At 44.4% G+C, this 23799-nt stretch overlaps 1 protein-coding gene and 1 non-coding gene across 2 annotated transcripts in view; both read right to left on the reverse strand.

Moving 5' to 3' along the window:
- Pde1c (phosphodiesterase 1C) overlaps positions 1 to 23799 on the reverse strand; it is a 535503-nt gene that overhangs the window by 446102 nt on the left and 65602 nt on the right. The window contains exon 2 of the mRNA XM_029478709.1: positions 18536 to 18613. Coding sequence (XP_029334569.1) covers positions 18536 to 18613 — 78 coding nt within the window. The remainder of the gene's footprint in view (positions 1 to 18535; positions 18614 to 23799) is intronic.
- LOC115031390 lies at positions 21060 to 21191 on the reverse strand. The gene has a single exon (XR_003837030.1). It is a non-coding gene; the product is annotated as a small nucleolar RNA SNORA17 (small nucleolar RNA).

A 23799-nucleotide genomic window follows, 5' to 3' on the forward strand; every position in this document is an offset into this window, starting at 1 on the left:
AGGTGTATGGGAGGATTCCGAGGGAGGAAAGAGAATGGGGTAAATTATATTTTAATTTTAAAAAAAATAAAATATTTTTTGTTTTTATTTTTATATTCTTTCATATATTACATCCCAACCACTATTTCCCCTCCCTGCATCCTCCAGCCTCTCCAGCAACCCCCACTTTTCCCTCTCCCCAGACCCACATCCCCTCTGCCACCCAAAAAAGAGCAGGTCTTCCAGGGACATCAACCAAATATGGCATAACAAACTACAGTAAGACCCAGCACATAGCATCACATTACGGCTGGACAAGGCAGCCCACAAAACTGAAAGCAAAGGATACTGTCAACAGGACAAAATGGAAGCCCATGAATGAGAAAAGGTTTTTACTATAGCTACACTGACAGAGGGCTAATATCTAAAATATGTGAAGAACTCAAGAAGCTGGACGTGAACAAATGAAAACCAATTTTTTGAAAGAAAATGTACACATAGGATCTGGGAGTAGCCCCAAGTTCAAGTTCCCCTTGGAAATCTTAGAATGTATACCTTGTGAATGAATTGCTTCTGTATTTTACTTATCTTTCCTGGGGTCTTTTTTCCAATGATGTTTACAAGGCCAGCACAAAGGTCCTGGGATGGATTACACACACACACACACACACACACACACACACACAGGACACACATTGATAGACAATAGGTAAGGCAGAGAGATCAGTCTGGGCTGAGAAAGACCTGAAACACATGCACTGTACACGGCTGAGCCACATGCACATACAAGGGGGGAGAGCCTCTCCACCTGTGCAGGAGTGAAATGCCCACTCCCAGTTTTGGCAGCCAAGTCACCCTGTTGTCCTGCTGCCCTTTGTCCCTCTTGAGAGGGGAATCCACCAGCAGACCTCACACCCTCAGCTCTGGCTCACAGGCCCCACAATCTGAAGGTGGGGCAGGGTCCCTCACGTCCTGCCTCTTGGGCCACAGACTGTGATCTCAGAACTCCTTTGCTTTTTTTTCCTAAAGAACAATGCAAAAAGAAATAAAGGGCTTGGGGTCCAGCAGCAGTTGCTGTAGGAAACATCCCTCTCTTGACTACACTTCAGTTCTCAATTATAATTCTCCTGTCACTATCTTTGATGGAAGCAGCTTCTTTGCTCCAACTTCACGTGGCCTACCTTCACTTCTGCCAGTTCCTTCTGACACTATAGAAGAAACCACCATTTTCCCCTCTGAAGAATGAGCTGTGGGTAGGGGTCAAGTAGGCCACACTGGGTGGTTCAACAAAACTAACGTCTCTGTATTTCTGCAGACAAAGCTTCTCACAGGAATAAGGGTCTGTTTGCATTGCAGGATTGAATAAGGATCTATAAATCCACGTAACACCAACTCCAAAAGAAACCCAAGCACCAGAAGACAAGAAAAAAATCTGTCCAAATATATAAGACCCTGCTCCACCACACATGTTCCCATTCATTTCCCACTCAAATGCTCACTCCCAAGTGCACATGGCCTTCGGTTACAGTTAATCACGTCCATCACTGGCTTCAGTCACAGGCCTAATCGAGGTCATTCAGGTAGAAAGAGGGTTAGTAGTGCTTTCTACCTATGTCAGTGTTGACTTGTTCAGACCTCTTAATCACACACCCATACCATCATAGTAAATCATAGAAGAGAACACAAAGCCATTTTCCCTGGGACATAGCTACTGTGGGAGGTGGCGTGGTGTGGGGAGGAGAGCCTGGTGGGAGTGATCAACCTTGTTCCTGTCTATGTGACTTCTAGAAAGATTGCCTCCTTTTTTTTTTTTTTCTTTTATAACTGGGACCATACAAGCTACCTTTCAGAATTGTGAGAAGTGATAGAGTATGTTAAGTGGAGTACCTGTGGAGAGTGGAGTACCAGTGGAGAGCTTTGACTATACCCCACAGCTACTCTTTCTCTGAAGATCCCATTTTCAATCAGTTTTGGCATCAGCTCCCACGTCGGGAACTCTAAGAATCCAGCCCGCTGAAGCTTGTCCCATGGGAGTGTTACAGTGTTACTGGTGTTTTAAGACCAGCTTTTACTTTGCACGACTGTCCTTTGCCACAGAATATTCAACTCTTCTGGCCTCTCTTCACAGTCGTCCTTAGGGTTTCTATTGCTTTAATAAAACACCATGACCAAAAGCAACTTGAGATGTGGGTGTTTCATGGTATCCTTCCAAGTAACAGCCCATTACTGAAGGCTGTCAAGGCATGAAGTCAAATAGAGCAGGAACCTAGAGGCAGAAACTGAAGCAGAAGCCATAAAGGAACCTTGATTACTGGCTTGTTTCTGTGGCTTGCTCAACCTGCTCATCATATCATTCAGGACCACCCACCCAGAAGTGGCACCACCCCTACTGGGCTGAACTTCCCACATCAATAATCAATAAAGAAGACATCATACAGATTTGCTCACAAGCCAATCTGTAAGGGCATTTTCTCAAGTGTTTCTCCTCTTCTCAGAGAACCATAGCTTGTATTAAATTGCCAAAAATCTAACCAGGACACGATCCATATATTCTGTTCCCAGGCAATCCACTTGTACTCTGTCTGACCACATTCCCCTGGAGTATTTCTCTCCTAAGAGAGCCACAGGTCCAGTAAGAACCAGAAGGGAAATATCCCTTCCCTAAAGAGAGGGCAAGGATCTTCCAGAAGCAGGGGGTGTTCACAACATTGTCATAGGGGTGGCTCATGACTCTCTCTCATCTATAGTGACCCCAAAGTTTCCTTATCACCATAGGCTTTCCTAGAAGAATATCTTGCATATTTTGGGCCCTATGAACTCCTTAAGCAAAATATTTTGACCCAAAAGTTTAACAAATTAATAGTCTAGAAGAAGAGGTGGTTCCTAGAATGGAAGGTCAGGTGCCTAAGAAAAGGAGCAATCTGGGACCATCAGGACTTATTCAGGAATCTCTCCTACATGGCGTTGGGGGTGGGGTTCTGATCCATCCTGCTGAAGCACAAGGTGAACCAGCAGCATTGAAGCATCTGTCCTGACTGCTGTATAATGATGCTGTGAGGAAAAGGGTCTTGCTTGGGAAAAAATACATGTAAGATATCTGACAAAATGTACTTGAAACGCTTTCAAACATGTATGAAAATGCACACATACATAATATATCGTTATTATATTAACATATGGTATGTCAAAGTAATTAACATATAATAGCAATTATATGGTGGATATAATTAGCATACACTACATAAATTCATAGCTTTTAGAAATTAAGAAGTCATGACTCCCCCAAGGTAAAACAGTCAAGGAAAATGAGAAAACAACTTTACAAAATACTAAAACTTGTTGAATTGAGGTGCCACGTTTCACCTCTCACATGAAAACCTTTTAAAGCTACAGTGACCAACATTCATGACAGCATGCTAGGACTCTGACACCCTAAGGGTGGGCACACTAAGTAGAAACTCTCTCCAGAGAGTGGTGGAGTCAAACACTTCAAAGTCCCTAACTATGCAAGCAATTGAACCAAGCAATTGCACTGCTAGAAGCTTAACCTTAAAAGGTATTCCTAAACAAAACTTGGACTTGGGATTAACAGTCACATGGCAGATGAGATTATTTATTTATTCCTCCAGCATTTTGCATACTATAATTATCACATAGAAAACACTCATGTTTAAATAGATCACCTTATAAAGGGGAGGAAGTATTCCTAGGTATCCTCAAGGGTTTTGTTTTTATCATTGCCCATAACGGTGAAAAGTGAGAACTTTAGTAGCCCACAAAAAGAGATTGGTTAGGGGAATACTTCTCCTAGAGAAGGAAGCAAAACTAATGTATTTTTAAGTATGAAATTTCCAAACACTATGATAAAACTGTACCTATGTAGAAAATATTAGAAAGTATAAACCGGAAATATTAACATTTAGCAGCAAATGATAAAATGGGTGAATTTCCTTTATCCTTTTTAAATATCTACATTTTCTAAATTATATTGGTCTAAAAATCTAAAAGTTTTATTTTACTTTTTATTTTATTTTTTATTGATTTAATTTTTATTACTTATAACATGTTCTTGTGGACATGACATGTAATCCCAAGTGTGCAGAATCCCTGGATATACGTCCCGTGTCTACATGTCTTCATAAACTCCTCATAAATTAGTTTAATGTCTTGCATGAGTGCAACGATTACTGTTTATTGAATTTTTGTCATGTGGCAGACACTATGCTAAATCATATCATTTAATAGAGAAAAATTCAATAAGCCTCTGTTGACAGAGGAGGACGACAGATGAGAAGCCGGGAAGGGCGGAAAGCTCTCATCTCAAAGAGGCCAATGCATGCTGAGGACCTTCTGACCACTAGACACAACCAGTGACTGGGCTCTGCCAGACCATCTCCCCTAATGGGAAACGAAGGAGTGGAGGTGGAGGAAGACCACACTAAGATCCTACATCTTGGGGAGACGAACGTTTTTAGAGGATAAGGTCTGACGGGAACTACCAAATAAAATTTAAAACTTACTTTTGAAAGTTTGTTTCTACTGAAGTCAAGAAAATTACAATTCACATGACCTTTAGATGGACAGTTTTGACCTTGGAGCTTTTAGTTCATTTTGAAGCACCTTCTCTGAGCACAGACTATTGCCTCTAGAGAGTGAAAGGTAAAGAAGCCTTGTCCCCTGAGGACTTCTCACAGGCTACCACCATCTGATGCCTGGCTGGCCAGCTCTGGGGTGAACTCCTGGGTCTGCAGTGGGGATGTCTTTCCAGTGGGATGGAGAGTGGAGAAGGGAAGCAAGCTAATGAAGGGTAGGCATGATTTCTCAATGCTCACTTAGGGGAATGGCATTCCTGGCTGCAAGAATGATCTGGAGAAAGTTGTCTGACAGGTGTGATACAGTGTATCTGGAACATATTTACTTTGTTCCACAAACCATGGACCACTTTGTCAGGAGCACAAGTAAAGGTCATCACTGGTCTCTTCATAGCTACAGCACTTTCCTGCTGTACCTCCAGGCAGGTGCAGCCAAAAGCAAAATTGGGTATACCCTCATTCTCAAGGACATTGTGGGGTTAAGATTGAATGCTATAGTCGCTTGAGTGCTCTCTCAGATAAGAACTTGGGAAGAGCGCCTATGTCACTGCTTCAGGCCTGCTGCTAGCCAAAGCTAAAATTCCAAAATGAAGCTGTCCCATGCCTGTCTCCATCTCCCAGGTGGGCTCATTTCCCAAGAGTATGAAGATGCCAGGCCATGACAAGTCATTTCAAAACAGCAGAAACTCTGTAAAACTATAGAGGACGGGCCTCTTCAAATGGGAGTTAACTCTGTGGTCAGAAATCTGCCAGACCCTTCTGTCCCTCCATTCACTCCTGGTGAACAGTTTGGAGCAGAAGAAGAGCAGAAATAACAACATACCCGGTTTGGGTTTTTTTGTTTTTGTTTTTTGTTTGCTTGGTGGTTTTTTTGTTGTTGTTGTTTTGTTTTTTGTTTTAACTTTCCAGTGGCAAGATACATATTCCCTCCCTGCCTACCTGAATCTTGCCTCTGGGAGCTAGGGACTCTAAACGGACCTTGCCTTAGGTCTGTCTCCCTGGAGCTCTCCCCTCTCCTCTCAGCTTTTATCTTTCTATCCCAGTCCCTAAACTTCTGACTTGGTGGTCTGTGCCTAGATATCAGTTACTCTTTGTCTCTGTGTCTGTCTACTTCCTTCAGTTCTTTCTGACTCCTCTTCTTATCTCCTCAGTCTGTCTCCATTCGTCTCTACCCATCCATTCTCTCCTAGACTTAACAAAACCTCAGCGAGGAAATCGGTATAATTGAAAACCGATTTCAGCAGGATGCCAGCTAAAGCAATAGAGTAGCTGGAACAAGCCACACTCCAGCTTCCCCGCCAGCAGGTCACGGTTTCCAGGGGCTCCCTCCAGCCAGCACCCTCCAACCCAGATTTCCGTGCCCACCCTCTCCCCGGTTAGAATCTGCCACCGCCACCACCACCACCACCGCCACCGCCACTGTCGTGTGCGAGAACGCCAGGTACGGCCCGGGTGCAAAGTTCTCACCGATGGTGAAGCTGTACCCGTCGATGCTGAAAGTGGCGCTCCTACATTTCTTGAAGCCCTCCTTCTTGTGGCTGGTGTCCGTCATGACTCCTGCGTTCCCGGTCCTGGCTTGAGCCCGCTCCCAGCCTCCCTCCGCTGCACTGTCACTGCAGACCCGCGCTAGGTACAAGCTGCTCACACCGGCTGCAGGCACCCAGACCTGGGAGCTAACAACCAAGGCTCCTAGTGAAGCCCCTGCGCCCCCGCAACTGCCCCATCCCGAGCCCGCTGTAGCTGCGATGGCAGGGGCACTGGCGAAGCTGCGTGTGGCTGTGGGCTGGCCCGGGCTGCCGCGCCCCTTCGCGCTCCGCTCTCTGGAGGCTGGGGGAGGTTGGGGGACCCCGAGGGAATGGCGGGGACTGAAGTCGTGCTTCTTCTAAGTATGTTTTCTCTGACAGACTGGAAAGCTCCCCCAAAGCACATCAAGAGATGGAGAAGCCAATACCTCAGTCCTGAGACGCCCAAGTTTACTCCAAACAAGGAAGTAGCGCGATTACCACGCCCACTTCCTCCCACATTTGTCCCCAGAACTAGCCCTAAGCCCTGATAGTAGTTCTTCTCAGCAGTCCCTGACCAGAAGATAATTACCAAAGTAACTCATTTGTGGGTGAGCGTTTCTACACAAAAACCCTACAACGTGCAGCTTACAACATAAATTAAACAATCTATATCCAGCCGCTGGCCCAGCTCCTTTAATTTTGAGTTTGTCAAGTGCATTGGACTCCAGTGTTTGTGAAGGTGGAAGAAATCTCAAGGATCCTATAGCTAAGTCTCAACTGAGCGAAAAGGAAACCGAGGCACAGGAGGACTTGGGACGCAGAAGACTCGCAAGCCTTTATGTCCCCACACCATGTGTCCCTTGGGTTTTCCAAACATCTAAAAATGATCATGCTTAGCCAGACACATGCTGGAGAGCCACAAAGACCAGAGCTGAGTCCCACAAGGGGATCCTCTCCCATAACCAAGGTATCCCAGAGATAAGGTTAAGTCCACCTCATTTGCTGAGCAGGAATTTGTCACAATTAGCAAATTCTCGCCAACATTAAGAGTCAGGCAAGTGTGTTGCTAGGTAGCTTCAGTTGACTTCAGAAGACAATAGATCGGGGATCCAACAAACCCCTTGAGCCCAGGTTAATTACACCTGGATAGTCTTTCTTCATTCACCATGTACTTATAAAGAAATTGGTTTGTTGTGTCACAGCTTAGCTGGGACTTGAATGGCAAGCTCTCTTAGTGGCATCCTAGAGCCATACTCACTGTGATCGTTTGATGGCAAGATAAATTAATCATAAAACAACGGGTACCACAAACCTCATTTCTCATAGAAGTCTCCATCCCTTCACCAGAGCCAGGGCTGCATCCAAACCCTGCTGGTGCATCCTAGCTGCAATCCTTTACGTGTAACAGTCATGTCTAGAAGATGCAAGTGTGAAAGAAGCTTACAGACCGACCTGAATGTGTGCACTAGCTCTTTCATCAGTGAAATTAAGATGTGCAGAACCTCCAGACCTCCCTGTCTGGTTCTTTCAGTGAGGATCATGTGAGGAAGCATGTCAGACCTGCAACAGCATGGGCATGCGTGCTCAGCAAACACTGAGAAAAATTCTTATACATGACAATAACATGTCGGCTTATTATTGTAGCCACTAATTTTATGAGAGGATTTTACATATAACATTATATATAGTATATGTAGATATATACATACACACACACACTATATATATATATATAGTGTGTGTGTGTGTGTGTGTATGTGTTTTACATAGCAACCACTTAAAGTTTCTAATCACTCTCATTTTCTGCACTTCAAACTTTTAAATGAAACATTTGTCTTCTTTTCTGCCAGGGAAGGTGCTGAAGTGAAGAGCCTGGACACCTGAGTTAGCATCTCCCATAGTAAATTATCTAGAAAAAGAAAGCCTAGTGTAATGGAAATTTTTCCCTGAGTGAGTGAAATTAAAATTATATTTAATCACACTTAACAGACAAAGCTTCTTGAAATATAATCTATCAAAAATAATAACAATGTGATCATTTCTCTATCCCCTAAGTGTGGTAAAAATAACTTACCTGAACAATTAGAACTGTTTAAAAACTCTTTCTCCCCAGAATCGTTTTTTTTTCTCTCTGTCTCTCTCTCTCTCCCTGGTTTTAGATATAGCACACCTACAGAATTACTAAATTCATTGTCTCAATCCTAAAGCAGCCTTCTCTGTGCAGGGCTCTCACACCAACTAAACCAGACAGAGCTCAATGCTAGTGTTACATAATTCAGGAAAGAATGAGTTTAGGTCTGAGAGCAAAAGAAGCATAGATCGTACTTGCTCTATCCCAAGTGCTCTGTCGAGAAATGCATTACAGTAAGGAAACCAAGCCAAGGCAACCAAGCAAACACGGTGGTCCTCTCTTCTTATAGTTGGAGCAGGTGTCATCAGATGACATCTGAAAGCCAGGTCTACCCTTCTCTTGTTTCTAGAAACCCTGCGAGTTAAAGGTAGATATTACATTTTTAAATGGCTTGGCACATTAAAAAAGTATAAAGAACTCAATTCTCTCTCGATTCTCTCACAGACTCTGTAGCCTGGCTTTAGAGCCTTTTCTCTAACTGAGCTGCCTTGTCTAGGTTCAATGGAGAAAATGCAACTTCTCCTGCAGCAACTCGATATTCTAAGGCTGTCCGTTCTGTGAGGACAAAGGGGTGAGGGATGGGGGAGGGGAGTAGTACAGACTGGGAGGGGAAGAGGGAAGAGAGACTGTAATCTGGGTGTAAAGTAAATATGTTAATTAACGAATGAAAAAAATATATAAAGAACTCAAAAGTTGGAAGTGGTGGTGTACAACCTGTAATCTCAGCCTTTGGAAAGCTGAGGCAGGAGGATTGCAAGTTTAAGACTAACATTAAAAAGAAAAGAAAAAAGACCAAGCTCATCTTGAAATCATAACAATCCTCCTGCCTCACCTTCCTAAACACTGGGATTTACAGATCCGCACTATCATACCTGGGTTGCTCATGGGTTTTTAATTTTTATGTTTCTAGAAAAAGACAAAGCACTACACAGCATTTAGAAACTATTCTCTGGACTTGCAGAGCTCAACTTGTTCCCTGGTTTCTTCTACCCCATGGGCAATGCCTTTGTTGTTGGTATTGACCAGGGAATCAGTATCTTCCACTCCAATCAGTGTGTTCTGAGCAGTGCCCTCCTGCTGACTCTCACACACATCTTCATGAGCAGCTGATACTTTGAACCCAATCCTACAGTTAGAACTCTCTTTCTTCCCATTCCTCCTCCAGAGTTCATTTGGAATACAAAGTAGGGAGAAATCTTTCATATACTTTCTCTCATCAGCCCCACCTTTACCACTTTTTACCAAGCTGTCCCTGGAGAAGAGAATCTTACACCTGACTGGATGGAGTTCCAGGGCATTCTTTGAGCCAAACTCAGCATGGCAAAGAGTCTCTGCTGGGCCAGTCTAGAAAGCTAGAAAGGGGGCCCTTCTTCCCTGGGAAAGCAGCCCAACTTTGGGACAAACTCAGAACTTAGTGATTGGACTCCAGATTAAGGGTTGCACACAATGGTTCTTTATAATGAGCCTCCTCTGGGTCCCTGTTCATAATACTCTCAGAACAGCATCAAAGCCACAATCTGAGCTCCAATAGTGCCATTCCCATCCACCCTGCTGTCCACTTCAGACATTGTTCTCATAGAGCATCCATGAAGTCCTGTCAGGACTTCAGTCTAAGAGCACCTGATATCTCTCAGTACCCTTCCTGTGTTCTTCCCTGGGTCCAGGCTACCACTGTCTCTTACAGACACTGTGATAATAGCTTCTATCTACCCAGTCAGTTGGCCTTCCTACTCCAAGTCATTAACCACCCCAGCATTCAGGGGCATCTTTTAAATAAAAATGTTAGTAATGTCCTTTCTCTGCCTAAAATACAGCATTCAGAGCATTTTTTTCCAAATAAATAGAAAGCTCCTTCCATTGTTCCATGAAGCCCTACAGCATCTTAGAAAAAGCTGAAGAATATTTGCAACTTATGCTCTCTCTCAGGAGTAGGAGGCAGAAGGTGTTTTTAATGGGAAGAAGAAGCTAATGCGGAAGTAGTTGGATGCCCACGAAGGCAAAGCTATTGTGTGGGTACCTGGCACTTCCTCCCCTGATCTAATGCAAAGGGTTTCCCCACCTGATTCCTGGCTTGTTCAAGGGCTTAGAGTAGACAAACTCCATAAACTCTTCCAACAGCCAACCTCCTGGAGAGGATTCAGACACTGTGGTTCCTGGGAATCAAAAGAAAAAGTTCTAGCATCTGTTGAAGACCTCCACTTTCAACCCCTTTGTTAGTGTGCTCAGCTAACCTCTATAACCTCTATACCAAGCAGTTAAAAGGGTCTGGGAATCCTTCCCTGGGTCCTCTACAGCTAGCTTATAGAAGAAGGAAGCCAAAAGAGGTGATGGACCATGTGGAAGGATTTTAAGGTGTAGGTATGAAACAATCATGTCCCCTACCACCACATTACAATAACCAGAAATTAGTCATATCACTCCCAGGAAACCACAAGTTGTTCTGGGAAATTAGTGTTGGAGGAAAATGTTTTGTAAACACATCCTTTGAAACCCTATCCTTTCCACCCTGTTGACTGAATCTGACTTTTAAATTACCAGGTGGAGTGGTGGCTTAACCTAAGAGCTGAGAAAATAATCTTACCCCAAGCCAGAGTTTAAACTTTGAATTTTAAAGCCAGACTACCAGAACCAAAACACCGAATATACATCTTAATATAAATTGAGCTCTCCTTTTTCTTGTTTAATAAACAAACAAAAAAAAGTCTTTTCTATGTGGCCTATTACTGGTGAATCATATAAAGAGCTTTAACGCTGCATTATAGCCTTGACCTTAGAAGGAAAGCCGGAAATGTAATTAATTTAGTGGCTGTATAGTGCATCATCTTATGACATTCACTTTTCCTTTTGTAACTAGAAAATGTGTGTGTGTGTGTGTGTGTGTGTGTGTGTGTGTGTGTGTGTACAAAAGTGCCAGATTGTAAAAAGGCAAAGAAATCAGCAGAGAGAGGGTCAGTATATAACCTTTCATAAATCAGGGAAAGCCTCCAAAGATGTGTGTCAAAAATCTGGAGAGCAGGGGATTGGAGCATCCAAGGTTGAAACCTGTGTGGTCCCTTGTGGATAAAGCCTGTAAACATTTGCATTCAGTCCCAGGGGAGAGAGCTCCGTTTCTTGAATGTCCAGCCTCTGTCAGGTCCCTTGTGCCATGCTCTGTGCTGAACAACACCTGGATCTCATTTCAAGCCAACAGTTACAAAGAAGGGGGATTTTACAGTGAGATTTTCTCAGTGTGGTGCAGAACTCTCTGGAGAGGGTAACTCACTTCAGTGGCAACCTTGGCAACAGAATTATCAAGGGCACCAGGAGGCTGGAAACCAAAGAGCAAAGGTGAACAGGGAGTCAAAGGGGGATTGCTGACTTTGGTACTTGCCAGAATGCCTTCTAGCAGATACATTCTCCTGTATCAGTTGTTCACTGGCAACTAAATTGATCTAAAACTTTCTTCCAAGTTAGTGATTCATCTTAAACCAGATAGCAAATGTATTCCTTAATTACCAGCACACTTTTCTACACTGGGTGTGGTTTCTGATGATGGTGGCAGTAATAGGAATGCTGGTATTTGGAAGCAAATGTCAGAACAAAAAGTGAAGGGAAAAAGAACAAACTATAAAATAAGCTGCAGTAATTTCAACTATTTTTAAAATGCATTTAAGGAAAACAGAAAGGTGAGAAAAAGTTACCTGGAAAGTGGGAAAGGAAAGTAAGCCAGGAAGAAAAACTTTGTCTGTAGTTATCGTCCAGCCTCCCTGGATCAAATGTGGCAGACAGACAGTAGTCTCTCTCTCTCTCTCTCTCTCTCTCTCTCTCTCTCTCTCTCTCCCTCCCTCCCTCCCTCCCTCTCTCTCTCCTCTGTGTGTGTTTATCTGCTTAGAGCTTTACAAATATTTAAATTGCAATTTTTTTTAAAAGGAAAGGAAACAGGAGGGAAGAAGGGAGGAATGAAATCAGGGTGGTATTGGTATCTACAGTTAGGTGCTAGAACTGTAGCTAACTTGGATTCTGAGAGCCAGAGAGTTCAAGCTTCTCCTAATTCCTATAAACACAAACAGGCTGTGCTCTGGTGGCTTCCCACACAGAAACATTAACTATAGTTTGATTTCTTTTTTGATGTATTGTTTTGGCTTGAATCTCAAATATCCTTCTACAGGCTTCTGTTTTGTGTTTTAAACAATTGGTTCCCAGCTTGTGGCTCTCTAACTGGCTTCACTGGTTCCAAGAGGAGCCCTTGAAGGTTAAACTCACCTCTGACTGCAGCCTGATTTCCCTTCTTCTGTACTTGTCCTGATGAAACTCAGCCACAAGCCTGCTACCTTGATGAATTGAAATGCCTCAAAAACTATAGGTCAAAATAAACCCTTTCTCCCTGAAGCTGCTCCTGGGGCATATTTGGTCACAGTGACAGAAAAGGTGGCAGGAAATTAACTAAGACATGTCCTACCATAATCAAGTATATATATAGTTATCCACTTAGAGAGACCTAAATTACTTCTTATATTGGTTTTGCTCTAAGTAAAATTTATTCTTTCACAATTGCATCCATGTAGCTAATGTATTCTGATCACTCTTACTCCAAACCCTCTCCTCTCTCCCATCCATCCCATAAACTCTCACTCCTCTCTACAAGTCCCTTTCCCATGATCACATCTTTTTGCTTTATGTTATATCGTTCCGAGTTTATCAAGGGCTATATACATCTTGACCCTACCAGTGGGTACACAATTAAAGACCATAAGTACACCTTCCCAGCATCTGTCACAAGCCCCTCTTCCACCCTCATGACTGTCTATTCACAGGCTCAGTCATGTGCTGTCCCAGTAAAGGCAACTGCAGTTGCTGTGAGTTTGTGATGTCTAGAAGACAGTGCTTCCCAGTCTTACAATCCTAACATGTATCTTTTATATTGTTCCCATCCACTCTTCTTCAATGTTCCCTGAGCCTTAGAAGTAGTGATCCAACTGTCCTGTTTAGGGCTGAGCGCTCTCTCTCTCTCTCTCTCTCTCTCTCTCTCTCTCTCTCTCTCTCTCATTCTCAGCCCCTTGAGCTTGAGTTATCTCCATTCACTATCATTCATTGCCAAGAGAGGTTTCTCTAATCAAGACTGAGGGAAAATTTGTCTATAGGCATAAACATAAGCATTTCGAAGGCATTTTGATTACATGTCAAATAGCAAAATAAAAGTGGTAAGCTTCATTCTAGCATCTGTGACCTCCCAGGCATGAACTTTTGAGCAGATTTGTTTGATGTTCCAGGCATGCATTTCCTCCTCAAATCCTGTCAGAGAGTGTGATTGGTTGCTCCATAACATTCATGACACCTTTGCAATATCTTGCCTAGCACATTGGATTGTAGCTTTCAGGGGTCATAGGTACATAAGATTATTGACAATTTTTCTATTCCCACAGCCTGCATAGAAGCTCTGCCAGTATGTATGATAGCCAGGAGGAAGGGAGTTTATAGGTCATCTCTGGCTTGATTTCTCTAGGTCCTGGAAAAATGGTGTCTTCTGCAATAGGATCTTACCTTCGAGTCAATAGCAATAGTATAAAGACCGTCTGGGGTCTTTCTAACCCGCGAATCATAGGAAGGGAAATACCTCACCTCCGACACCAACATGTTCACTTGATCAACCATGGCTTCTGATACTGGCATTATCCACCCATGGATAGTATTTTGTAACACACTCTTTTCAATAGATCAGAGGACAACTTTCAGGACTCAGTTCTCTCTCTCTCTACAGCGGAATCTAGGAATTGAACTCAGATTGTCAGGCCTGCACATATCTGTGTGGCAACTGTTACCTGCTCAACAATCTCACCACCCTCAAGTATTATTCTTAATTAGGTTATAGAGTAGTAGTATATGTCTTCTTTTTATACCCTTAGTTTTGGTGCCCCACCCCAAACCTCCTTCTCTTTCTTTTGTCTTCCCATTGCGGGATCCATTTAAACCCTACCACCCCAGCATTTCCCCCACCCTACTTCCATTCCATATGAGTATTGGCTTTTATCTTTAAATGTTTTATAATGTAAACTAAATATTAAGCTAATCCATCCTAAGCCAGATCAACATGCGTTCTCACTAGAGAATGTAAATTTCTCAGTGTTTATAATTATTTTGTCCATTGTTGTATATCAGATGTGTAGAAAGAGCCATAGCCCTATGTAGGTGATAAATAAATACTTGCTGAATGAATGAATATATGAATATTCTGTTTCTGGCATTTGGTTTAAAGACACATGTAGGGTCTAAGAATAAGTGGTGAAATACTTGCCTAGCCTTTACAAGACCTCAGATTAAATTCCTAGCTTTGCGAGAAAGAAAACAAGGAAGACATACAGAAATGAGTGTGTTAGAGTTCCATGACAGACATGTTCTAACCATCCTCCATGCCTCGGGATAAGACTGTCCATGGTTAACACATTTGTCACCTGGACACATCAGATTCCTGTTTTCCGGGGGTAGGGGCATCTCTCTCCTTCTTCCCCATTACATCACTACCTAATGGAAATATTCGGCTGCCACATCAACACCAGGTGACATCGTGTGTCAGTGACTAACAAAATATTAGGTGTGCGTGTTCACCATAGAAGGTAAGCTCGTACTAAAAGCAACAGACTGCGGACTTATGTGATTGAAGTTTGAAATTACGATCATGAATTACAAATTCTTACTGTGTGGGGAAATCAGAGTGTCTCTGCTGACAAGATGACTGAGATCTCAGAGTCACAAGCAAATTCCTCCAGATGTTGATTACACTTCTGCCCAAAAAACTTTGCCAGAGAATCAGGGAGTGTATTATCATGACAAAAGAAAGTAGTTATGGTTGGCAGCAGGTGGGAGTCTCAGAGAGACTTAGCACAGAGATGTGTTTGTCAGGTATGTAAGTTACCAGGATGTACCCCTCCCATTGTGATGCGTGCTTGCACATACATTTGGGAACTAACTTTCTTTCACAATGCCTCTCAAGTCAGCAGAAACAATCTGTGAAAGTAGACTTTGAGTTGGTTCCCTTTGTCTTCCTTATGGTCTCAGGGCCATCCTTCAAAGCAATAGGGTTTACATACCTAAGTTTACATACATAAATCGGCACTCCGCACACACTTACGGAACAGACTAAAATACACACTGCCATGAGCATCTTACAGAACTGATTCAAACACTTGGCAACCCAAGCAGATCACAGGTAAATATAGATGTACAGAATACAGAGATATAAGACACATTTCTGAAAGAATACAAATCAGAAAGGAGTTAAAAAGGGCATTGGTTCGATGATAATTAAATGATGTGGGAAGAGTCAGTTTCCTCTGAGATTTTCTTCGTCGGCAATTGCTGCCTGTTGAGGTTTGTCCTATGATTCTGTTTGGGGCTCAGAAATTGATGCTGTTGACTGAAGCAGTCTCTTTCGTCTTCCTGGTTTGTCTCTCTCTATGTGTTCTCATGATTAAAGGTACCATAAGCAGTTCTCTGTCTCCCAGTCTCCTGTGTCTCACTATGAATTCTTTGATCAAGTCATAGGAACTGGGATTCTTCTTCCTCAGAATTGATTCTAGAAACCAGGAGCCCTGTTCCTCGGGGTTACTAATACAACCTAAGAATCAGCACCCTAACTTTCCCTAGATTTTCTGTGCAAGAGTTGACCAAAAGTTCTCTAACTTTCTTGCCTGATAGTGTCATGTGACCCCCGATGACAGAACAATTCTGCTTATACCAGGAAGGAATGAAAGAAGGAAGGAAGGCTGCATGGACATCCCCAGAAGCATCTAAATGAACAGTGTGAGCACAGACCATTTCCTCAGTCTACTGTCAGATTATAGGTCCAGTCATATTTTTACATGATTTCCTATGCTTCACCCAAACAATGCATTAAAAAATGGATAACTGACCATGTATCTCTGAGTCTATACTTAAAGCCTCTTGTGTTTATGTAAACTACTTATCATGTGTTTTCCCCTGTGGATCTTTCTGTTGTCATTTTTTTTCGTCAGAGTCAAATACATTTGCTTCAGAAGTAAAACCTGGACTTTCTTCATTAGCCACTATGCTAGACTCTTCTACCTATAAAGCCTTTTAGTCCTCACAACATTTCCATATCATACATAAAGAACCCTAGGCCGGTGTCGCTAAGGTGGCGGTAAGTTCTGCATACAGCCAGGTCCACATCCTCCCTGGCTCCATCACTATGTCTTCTGATATGGCATAATGTTTCAAATACCCGCATCAAACTACCCTTCCACACATTCATACTTTTTTCAACTTTTTCCTTTTGAAATAAAGGCCAGAGAGACAAATAAGCATGAAAGAGATGGGTCCAAGTTGGAGACCAGCTCCAATTCCTTTCCCATCCACTCCTACCTGGAGACAGAACTACACCTCGGAACTTTGTCGCCTTTCTATAGAGGGAAGCCTGAGGTTTCCACCAAGCCTCTCCACCATTCATCTCCTCAAGCACATAGGGTGGACTTGGTCACATCTGCAGCATGATATGGAACCCTGGAAATGGCCACTCTCAGTGCCCTGCCACACAATTGAAGAAAACTTAAAGCATTAGGAGACTCACCCAGGAGCCAGTGGCCACAGAGGACACCTCCCCCTGGTAGCCATGTAGAGCTTCTAGCCTTCTCAAAAGGATTTCTTCTAAGGAAATGGGATAGAGATACGGCTGTCTGGGGGAACTGAGAGGAAAAAAAGGGAGAAAAGGCCCAGAGGCCCAGAGTGAAAAGCACAAGTCAGCCTGCTGGGTCAGGCAGGCTCAGAGCCAAAGGGGATTCTTTCTTCTCTGCCTTTGGTCGTTCACAATCCTGATGGGCTAACCCACAACCAAACAGATAATACAGTTCTCATAACACAAAGGGAAGCTCAGGATGTGGCTGGAGCCAGGCCTGAGGGCTGCTGGTCCAGCAGGCCGTTTCCTGACACAAAGATAACATTTGCATTTTTCTCCTTTGCAGATAAGAGTGGTAGGAGGCAAGAGAAAGTTGCCTCCCCACCCCACCCCACCCCACCCCACCCCACCCCCACCCCTGTGTGTGTGTGTGTGTGTGTGTGTGTGTGTGTGTGTGTGTGTGTGTGTGAGTGTGTTCCCCCTCTTTGGCTTAATTGATGTCACTTCTGCCTCAACCAAGACCACATTATTTTCATCCCATTAATGGGTGGATGCCATCAAAAGGTAACAAATATTTTCAAGCATTCTGAAATGCATGACATTGGCCTCTGCCTGTTTCCTCAGGGGAACCAACTATCCTTCAGGTGGAATGAATTCAGTGTGAATAGTGCTTGGGACAATGTTTGCACATGGTAAATGCTCAATAAATATCAGTATAACTATGTCAGACCCAGCTACGCTGATTTTACATTGCAGTAAACATTCATGCAGGTCATTTGACAGAGTAGCCTGAAAGAGTGGAAAGTTTTACAGAACAACAACAACAGATAGGATCAGAAGGAGAAATAGATAGCACTAGTGATTACAGCTAGTTAGTGTAGTTAGTCTGTTACAGCATTCACCCGAGCCATCAGAGCTAGGACTAATTTGCACATAGTATACTCATCAGGGAACCAAACTCCTTCTCTCCAAGCTCCAAATGGAGTCACCAAATTCCCTCTACAAACATTCCCTGAACCATCCCTGCCCACAGCATGAAAGACCACATTCTGGAAAACAAAACCTCTTCCCTCCAATCTCCCACCCGATTGTCCCTCATTGGCCAGAGCACACACAGCTGAGCTTACAGCAGTACCACAGAGGTGGGTGGTGAGTGACAGGCACATGACAGCAAGACCCCACACACAGTACACAACACATGACAATGACTTCCCAGAAAGGCAGCAGAAACACACAGAAGGGCACATCATGGATAAGGAGCATGTGGATGTTGATGTAAACAGTGGGTCTTCTCAGGCTGGAGGCCTGGTTATCACTTCTCACCAGGAGAGAAGGAGGCATGAGAATAAATAAATGCAAGAAACCAGGATGCAATTGCTCATGAGGACATTGAGATGTCCGACCATGTATAGATACCAGTCTCTCAAAAAGAGATCTCACAAAGCCCCTTGATTCGTGGCCCAAACACTTGTTGGGAAAGCAACACTGCTCAATTCTAGGAGCTTGGGAACTGGCAGATGACAGGGAGCTTCCTTAGGACCCAGCTTGCCCACCACCAAGGAACAGAGACTAAAGCTCTGTAACAAGGACTCCAGACCTTGCTCCGCAGCACCTGCAGCTGCCACCAATCCATGTGTCCCTGGATTTTCATTACTCTGTTTGGCTGCTTCAAGTTCAGAGTTAGGAAGGACATCTGGAGAACTTGGAAACATGGCCTACTTACCTTGTTCTCCTGCAGCTGGCTGTCTTTCTGTGGTGTCTGTCTGGGTGATCAACTCTTCTGTCTTCCCAGTGCCAGTCTCTATGACAAAGAAAAGATACAGGGTCGGTGGGCAGCTGTGGTAGCCAGAGCACCCCCCCATGGTGGTCAGGGGTCCAATACAGCTGTCTAGTCTGTTGACCAGACTCTCGCCCTTCCAGGCCCTCACAGCAGGACCGTTACAGTCTCTTTGTCCTTGTACCCAGTGTGCTCACAGAAGTGGCATCTATCCCATTGGTGTTACAGACCCAGACCTTTGTCTGCCTGTATAATACATAGAAGGACTGTCGCCAGGTGGGTGGTGGGCAAGCCATCCCTGAAAAGGGAACAGGCTAGGAAAGTCAAGGGAGCGTCCTCCAAAGTTCTGAAAGGCTCCCATGTGACACAGATTTCTACATCACAAGGGCACTGGTATGGAGGAAGAGTGAAAGTGCAGGCCATACTCTGCATATAAACTCCTTTGCCATAACCTGGTGGATATGGTTATCCAGAAGGACTGGTTTTTCAAGTAGACAAGCTTTTGGGGTTGTTTTTTTTTTTTACTCATTATTGGCTCTTTGTGAATTCATATCATGTACCTCATGCCTACACATCTCCCCTGCCCCACATACCCACCCTCCCCCCTTGCAACCTTCCTGCAACAGAGGAAAAGGATGTCATTGTGGAAGCTGTAGTGTGTTGCAGTATGTCCCACAGTACAACCTTGTATCCACACATTTTTGCCTGTTTATGTTCATTGGAATGACACCTTGGTATGGTATAAGGCCTCTGGCTTCTGCTACCAATACTTCTCTATCAATACTGGATCCTCACTGGGAATTCTCTCGATATCCTGCTGTAGTTTTGGATCTGTAGGAGCGGCCGCTTCATGTGCTATTCATGTGCTCAGTGGAGGAGATGGTGGGGTGGGCCAATTCAAAGCCCTGGATCTGGGCCTGAGACATATCTGAGCTGGTGAGCCTAATGGCTCTCCTCTTCTTGAAGCCTCAGGGCTGACTCATCAGTATCTCCCACAACCAGGGCTGTGAGGTGTAGGACCCTGCTCTTCTCAATGGCACAGCAGGTGAGGGACAGGGACTGTTCTCTTGCATTCATGAATGCAAACGTGTCAGCTCTCCTGCCTGCTGCCTGTGGTGAAGACAAAAGGTAGGAGAGGGGATCTCTCTGTCCACCGCACAGCAGACAAGAAGCAAGGCTGGCTCTCTCATGCTCACATCCTTGGGACTGGCTCACCCACAACCCCAACAGCAGGGTCTGCTCTGAGTGCTGCAGCAGGTGAGGAGCAGGGATAGCTGTGCTGATCTGATAACCTCTGGCCAGTTCTGCTCTCCTGCCTGCCTTAGGCGGCAAAGAATAAGTGGGGAGGGGAGGGTCATCTCCTCTTCACCATGTCACCCCACACCAGACAAGTTTGAGGGCCAGCTCTCCCACACTCACACTTGGGGCTGGCTTGCCTACACCTCAGCCACCAGGGTCAGCGACTGTGCTGCCTGGCAAGGTGCAGGGCCCACTCTCCCAAGCACTGCAGCTGATGAGGGGCAGGGCCAGTTCTCCTGCTCTTATGAGCCCAGGGCCAGGTCTCCCACTTGTTACAGATGGCGAGAGGCAGTGTGGGGAGGAAGGTATCTCTTCCTTATCCATGCCACCGCATGGGAGACAACTGGTATGTCCAGCTCTCCCATGCTTGTGCCTTCATTGCCAGCACACCTGCAACTCCCAAAATGCACAGGGCCACTCTCAAGTTCTGTAGCTGGCTAGGGAAAAGGTCAGCGCTCCTGCTCTCATGTCTCCAAGGCCAGTTTTCCCACAATGCCCCGGTGAGGGGTGAGGCAAGTCTTACACTGTTCTCAGACATGAACATGTCCCTGGGTGACAGTTTAGACCAGGAACAGCTGCCTGCTGCTGCAAGGCCATGAACCCAGGCATGGTGCCTGTGACAGCACAGGCCAGGACCCCACCATGGTCCTTGGTGGCCTTGCTAGTTGCTCATATCAGGTGATAGCTACCCTCCAGTCTCGGTTCTGCCTCTCTTCATTCTTCCCACGTGCTTCTGCTTCTCTTTCTCTCCCATTTCTCCACCACTTACTTGCTTCTTTCAGTGGCACCTAGGGTCTCTGACTGTGTAAGGTTGTCTCAGGAGTGGTCTCTGGAGTGCTATACCCTCTTGTGCATTATGCTACCAGACAGGGGTCATATCAGGCATGGTCTGCTCCTCTAGGCCTATGCAGCACTCAACTGGTGGTAATCTTAGGTGAGCTCCCTGTCTGGGCCCCAGGATGGTGTTCTAGTGGTCATCTCCAGCTTGTTTCTCACTTGGCCCACTCAAGTGGTCCCTTATAAGAGTTGTCCGTCGTGGGCTCACTTCAGCCTGGGGTCTGTGGTCCTAGGAAGGGTTCTTCTAATTTTCAGCCTGTTCCCCATCCTGGGAGACAGTGCAGGCCTGCCTGGTGCTGCACTGGTGGTCATCTCAGGCTCGCTTCTTTCAGGATCTGTTAAGCTACCTTTCATTCAGAGATTCACACATCAGAACACTGAGCATAGACATAACCTCTCTCCTCTCTGCCACCTACTGACACCCATGTGACACAGCAGCCACACCTGCAACTCCTCTAGGGACAAGGGACAAGCAACCTTAAGGAGAATAAATAACATGATTAAGCTTCCAACCAAGGTCACGATGTCATAAGCATTAGAAATTAAACACGGCTTTCAGCAGACCTAATACATGGTCTTCCTTTCCCACAACAAACTTTCTAGGTGTACAGTTAGGAAAGTTAAGAAAGAAATTCTAAAGTGAATACGTTCCAACAGACGTGTTTCTGAAGTTAGTATGTAATATATCAATTTTATGGGATTTAAAACTTGTAGCTGGGGATGGGGTTGCCACCCCACAGTCACATCTCTGACCCATAATTGTTCCTCTCTGAAAGAATTACAGGCCTGAGGAAAAGAAGGTCTAGTGACAGACCCAAAGTGGGGTCCAGCTCAAGGGGAGGTCCCAAGGCCTGACACTATTACTGAGGCTATGGAGCGCTCACAAAAAGGAATCTATCATAACTGCCCTCTGAAAAACCCAACAAGCAGCTGAAAGAGTCAGATGCAGATATTTGTACCCAACCAATGAACAGAAACTGCTGACCCCTGTGGTTGAACTAGGGAAGGCTGAAAGAAGCTAAGGAGGAGTGCAAGGCCATAGGAGGACCACCAGTCTCAATTAATCTGGACCCCCGAGATCTCTCAAACACTGGAACACCAAACAGACAGCATATACCAGCTGATATGAGGCCCCCAACACACATACAGTAGAGGACTTGCAGGTTTGTTTCATTCAGAGATGAATCACCTAACCCTCAAAAGACTGGAGGCCCCAGGGAGTTTAGAGGTCAGGTGGGTTGGGGATTGGAGGCATCCACATGGAGACAGGATGGGGTGGGGAAGAAGTGTGGGATGTGGAGCAGACAGATGGTGGATTTGGGGGTAGGGAGTCGGGGAATGGAATATGGAGTGTAAAAAAATAAATTAAAAATAAATTTAAATTTAAAAAAATAAATAAAACTTGTAGCTGGGCAGTGCTGGCACATGCCTTTAATCCCAGCCCTCAGGAAGTAGAGGTAGGAGGTTTTATGAGCTGGAAGCCAGACTGGTCTACAGAAAAAGTTCCAGGACAGCCAGGCAAACACTGTCTTGAAAACAACAAAATGGAAACAATAATAACAACAAACTTGTGGTAATCTGAGTGAGAATGGACCCCAAAAGTTCATATATTTAAATGTTCGTTTTCTAGTTGGTGGATTTTTTTAAGGAAGGATCATAAAGTGCGGACTTGCTGGAAGAGGTACGTCACTGTGGGGTGGGCTTTGAGCTTTCAAAAGTCCCCTACCACTCCCTGCTTCCTAATTGTGAAATCAGATGTAAGCTCTCAGCTACTGCTTCAGTGCCATGCCCGTCTGCCTGCTATTGCATTCCCCACCATCCTGGACTCACTGTCTGAGACAGTAAGCAAGCCTTTTTTCATAAGCTGTATTGGTCATGGGATCCCCTTACAGCACTAGAAAAGTAACTGAGACGAAGCCATTCTCTCACCGTCTTGTAGAGATGTTATGTAACTGTAACGTGGATACAGGGAAATCAATCATGCACTCTGGTACCCCCAAAGTCCAAGAACAAATGGGATGGGTAGTGACTCCCCACAGGCCATGGCTCAAGGGAACACAGCACACTTCCTGATCATCACCAGGACACAGTAGAAAGGGACGAGACAAGCTGATTTGTGACCAACTGGATGAACGTGAAGTTGCTAAGCATCTGCTCACCAGCCTATCAGCTGACTAATGTTCCTTTTGTCTTACCAAATTCTTATCGCTGTAACATTCTCTAACATTTGCAAAAGTTTGCGTCTCATTGAAACTACCCAATCTATATTTTAGTGTACTTAAATTGTGTATATATTTTGAGTTTCAAATATTGCATCTATCACAATTATCAGAGGTTTTATTAAACGAGGTGTTTTCTTGTTTAATTTGTACATATTTACTTGACTTACACAACCCTCCCCACAACTGTCTTATTCTTGCACACATGCATAAAAAAGTCATGGCTATACTCTAACTTTCACACATCCATCTCGGATCAAGTAAGTTTAAGGAACATCTCACCCTACATGTAACACGCTGAGCAATGGAGAAGGAAGCATTTTCAGAGCACATACTAAGCACAGAGGTCTGCTGACTGGGCCTCAGAGCTCTGTTCCCCATGGACTCAGCACCACAAGTGAAGTCAGAGTCACAATCTATATTTACAACAGAGAAACATGAAAGTCGAAACCAAAGCGTGCAGCAGGCTTAGACCACAGGAGACAAATTTCTGAACAGAACACCAAAAGCTAAGGCACTAAGATCAACAATTAATAAATGGGACTTTATGAAACTGAAAAGACTCTCTAAGGCAAAGAACACCATTAGAAGAACAAAATGTCAGCCTACAGAATGGGGAAAAGTCTTCACCAACCTTACATCTGGCAGAGGGCTGATATCCAAAATATATAAAGAATTCAATAAATTAGGCCTCACCAAACCAAAGAACCCAAATAAGAATGGAATACAGATCCAGAAAACCAAATAACCCTATTTAAAAATGGGGTACAGAGTTAAACAAAGAATTCTCAACTGAGGAATACCGAATGGCAGAGAAGCACCTGAAAAAAATGTTCAACATCCTTAATCATCAGA

The sequence above is a fragment of the Mus caroli genome, chromosome 6 (genome assembly GCF_900094665.2).
Source record: "Mus caroli chromosome 6, CAROLI_EIJ_v1.1, whole genome shotgun sequence".
Taxonomy (NCBI): Eukaryota; Metazoa; Chordata; class Mammalia; order Rodentia; family Muridae; genus Mus; species Mus caroli.